Source organism: Colletotrichum abscissum (assembly GCF_030869225.1).
Source record: "Colletotrichum abscissum strain IMI 504890 chromosome Unknown Scaffold_252.1, whole genome shotgun sequence".
Taxonomy (NCBI): domain Eukaryota; kingdom Fungi; phylum Ascomycota; class Sordariomycetes; order Glomerellales; family Glomerellaceae; genus Colletotrichum; species Colletotrichum abscissum.
The window spans coordinates 1,691-3,168 of record NW_026850157.1 but is presented as its reverse complement, the minus strand read 5'-3'; the positions used below and the strand labels follow the sequence as shown (position 1 = coordinate 3,168).

The 1,478-nt window shown below is 54.5% G+C and overlaps 2 protein-coding genes across 2 annotated transcripts; one reads left to right on the top strand and one right to left on the bottom strand.

The window, feature by feature from the left end:
* CABS01_17007 (uncharacterized protein) lies at positions 1–428 on the top strand (the record flags this gene model as incomplete). The annotated part of the gene is made up of 1 exon (XM_060550335.1): positions 1–428. A coding segment is annotated over one exon (428 nt), but the record flags the coding sequence as incomplete, so codon positions are not given.
* A 337-nt stretch (positions 429–765) lies between these two features.
* On the bottom strand, positions 766–1,215 carry CABS01_17006 (uncharacterized protein; the record flags this gene model as incomplete). Its single annotated transcript, XM_060550334.1, has 2 exons — positions 766–906; positions 979–1,215. 2 exons carry the CDS (start codon positions 1,213–1,215, stop codon positions 766–768), a joined length of 378 nt encoding a protein of 125 aa, XP_060399478.1.
* Positions 1,216–1,478: the final 263 nt, after the last annotated feature.

Here is a 1,478-nt window from a genome sequence, read left to right as displayed (position 1 = left end):
CGGCCGACGCCGAGCGGCTGATCAACAAGCATCTCCACGGCGGCAGCAACCGATCACGCGGTGAACCGACTCGCGTGAAGGACTTTGGCACAAGAGCGCGGCTTTATGTCGGCAGCCCTGACCTCACGGCGAGCCTGTGGGGCGAAGCGTCTAACTTGTTCGGCCGCACATCACCCGACGCACTTGGAAACATGGGAGATATGTTGGTCCTCGGTACGCTCTTTGTTCTCGATGATGAATGCTTTCTGATCGGTTTCGCAGTATCTGCTGCAGATGCAACGCGGGACGTCCTTTACGATCTTGCGGGCGGGTTTCGGATGGATGAGAACCACCCTTTGTTTTCCGAGTTTCAGAGAAGAGAAGATATGCGCCAGTATCTCCGAACCAACGTGTGGCTGCGGGAGCTTGATTACCAGCCGGCCGGCTGATACGCCCGGCACTTCGTATTTTACAAGTATTTTTTCCAGCTGGTAATGAATTTCGACGGTTTTTATAATATGATTGCTGCAAGACTCGTCTAGCTGCATGACTCATACATCGAATGATGCGGGAGGAAGATAAAAAAGAAAAAAAGACAAGCTGTGAGTGCTGTCATTCGTAATGCGATCGCGAGTTGGCTACTGTCGCGACGTTCGGTTTTCAGAGGTGATCCTACATAGAATTCCCATTGCTACTAGCCGATCTGGATACCGCGCAAAAGTGGGATGGCATCTACCATCTTTGCTCGTCAGTAGTGCCGACTAACAAGGAGCCACATGAGTGAGCTCAATGTCTGGAGGCATCACAATCGGACTTGGGCCGGAAGGCATCGTGAGAAGGTGGGGTGGGAGGGGGCGGGCTGGGGAAGAAGCGCTCGCGCACTGGGGTTGCCGCGTCCGTCGTCGGTGGCCATGGTGGTGGCGCGGCCTGTAGGAAATGTCGAAGACGAGAAGGACGTAGACGTAGATTGAGTGGTGGGCCACAAGGCTTGGTACTGACCTGTAGCATGTGCATAGATCTGCCACGAGAATCGCTTGGTTGCTTCGGCTTCTGGTGCCAGCCGATGTGATTCCACCAGTCCTTGGCAAAGCGCCAGAGGTCTGTATGTCTTTTATCAGTGCTTGTGTCGCCGCTCTTGAGATGACTGGCGGACGCTGCATTCAACATGCAGATGATTTTGTCAGCGCCTTTTCTGATGGTATGGGCTACTGGCGCCATGAGGTTATGAGGTTTCATGGCTTTATGGTTATTATGATGCTGAGGTGTACCAATTTCTCAATGATCGCACGTAGGCGCTGTGCCTCGGATGCTCTCCAAAGTTGAGGGTGACGCATGCTTTCCGCAAGCCCTCCTTCGAATGGAGAATCGGCCACGGCAGCAGATCTAATCTAGCCAAGCGACCGGGCCGGTGGCGGGGAAACAGCGCCCACGATCGAATTTGCCATCGGAACTGAGGTGGAGTCGGCAGACGGGGGCGTACATGGCCGCACCGGTGTAGG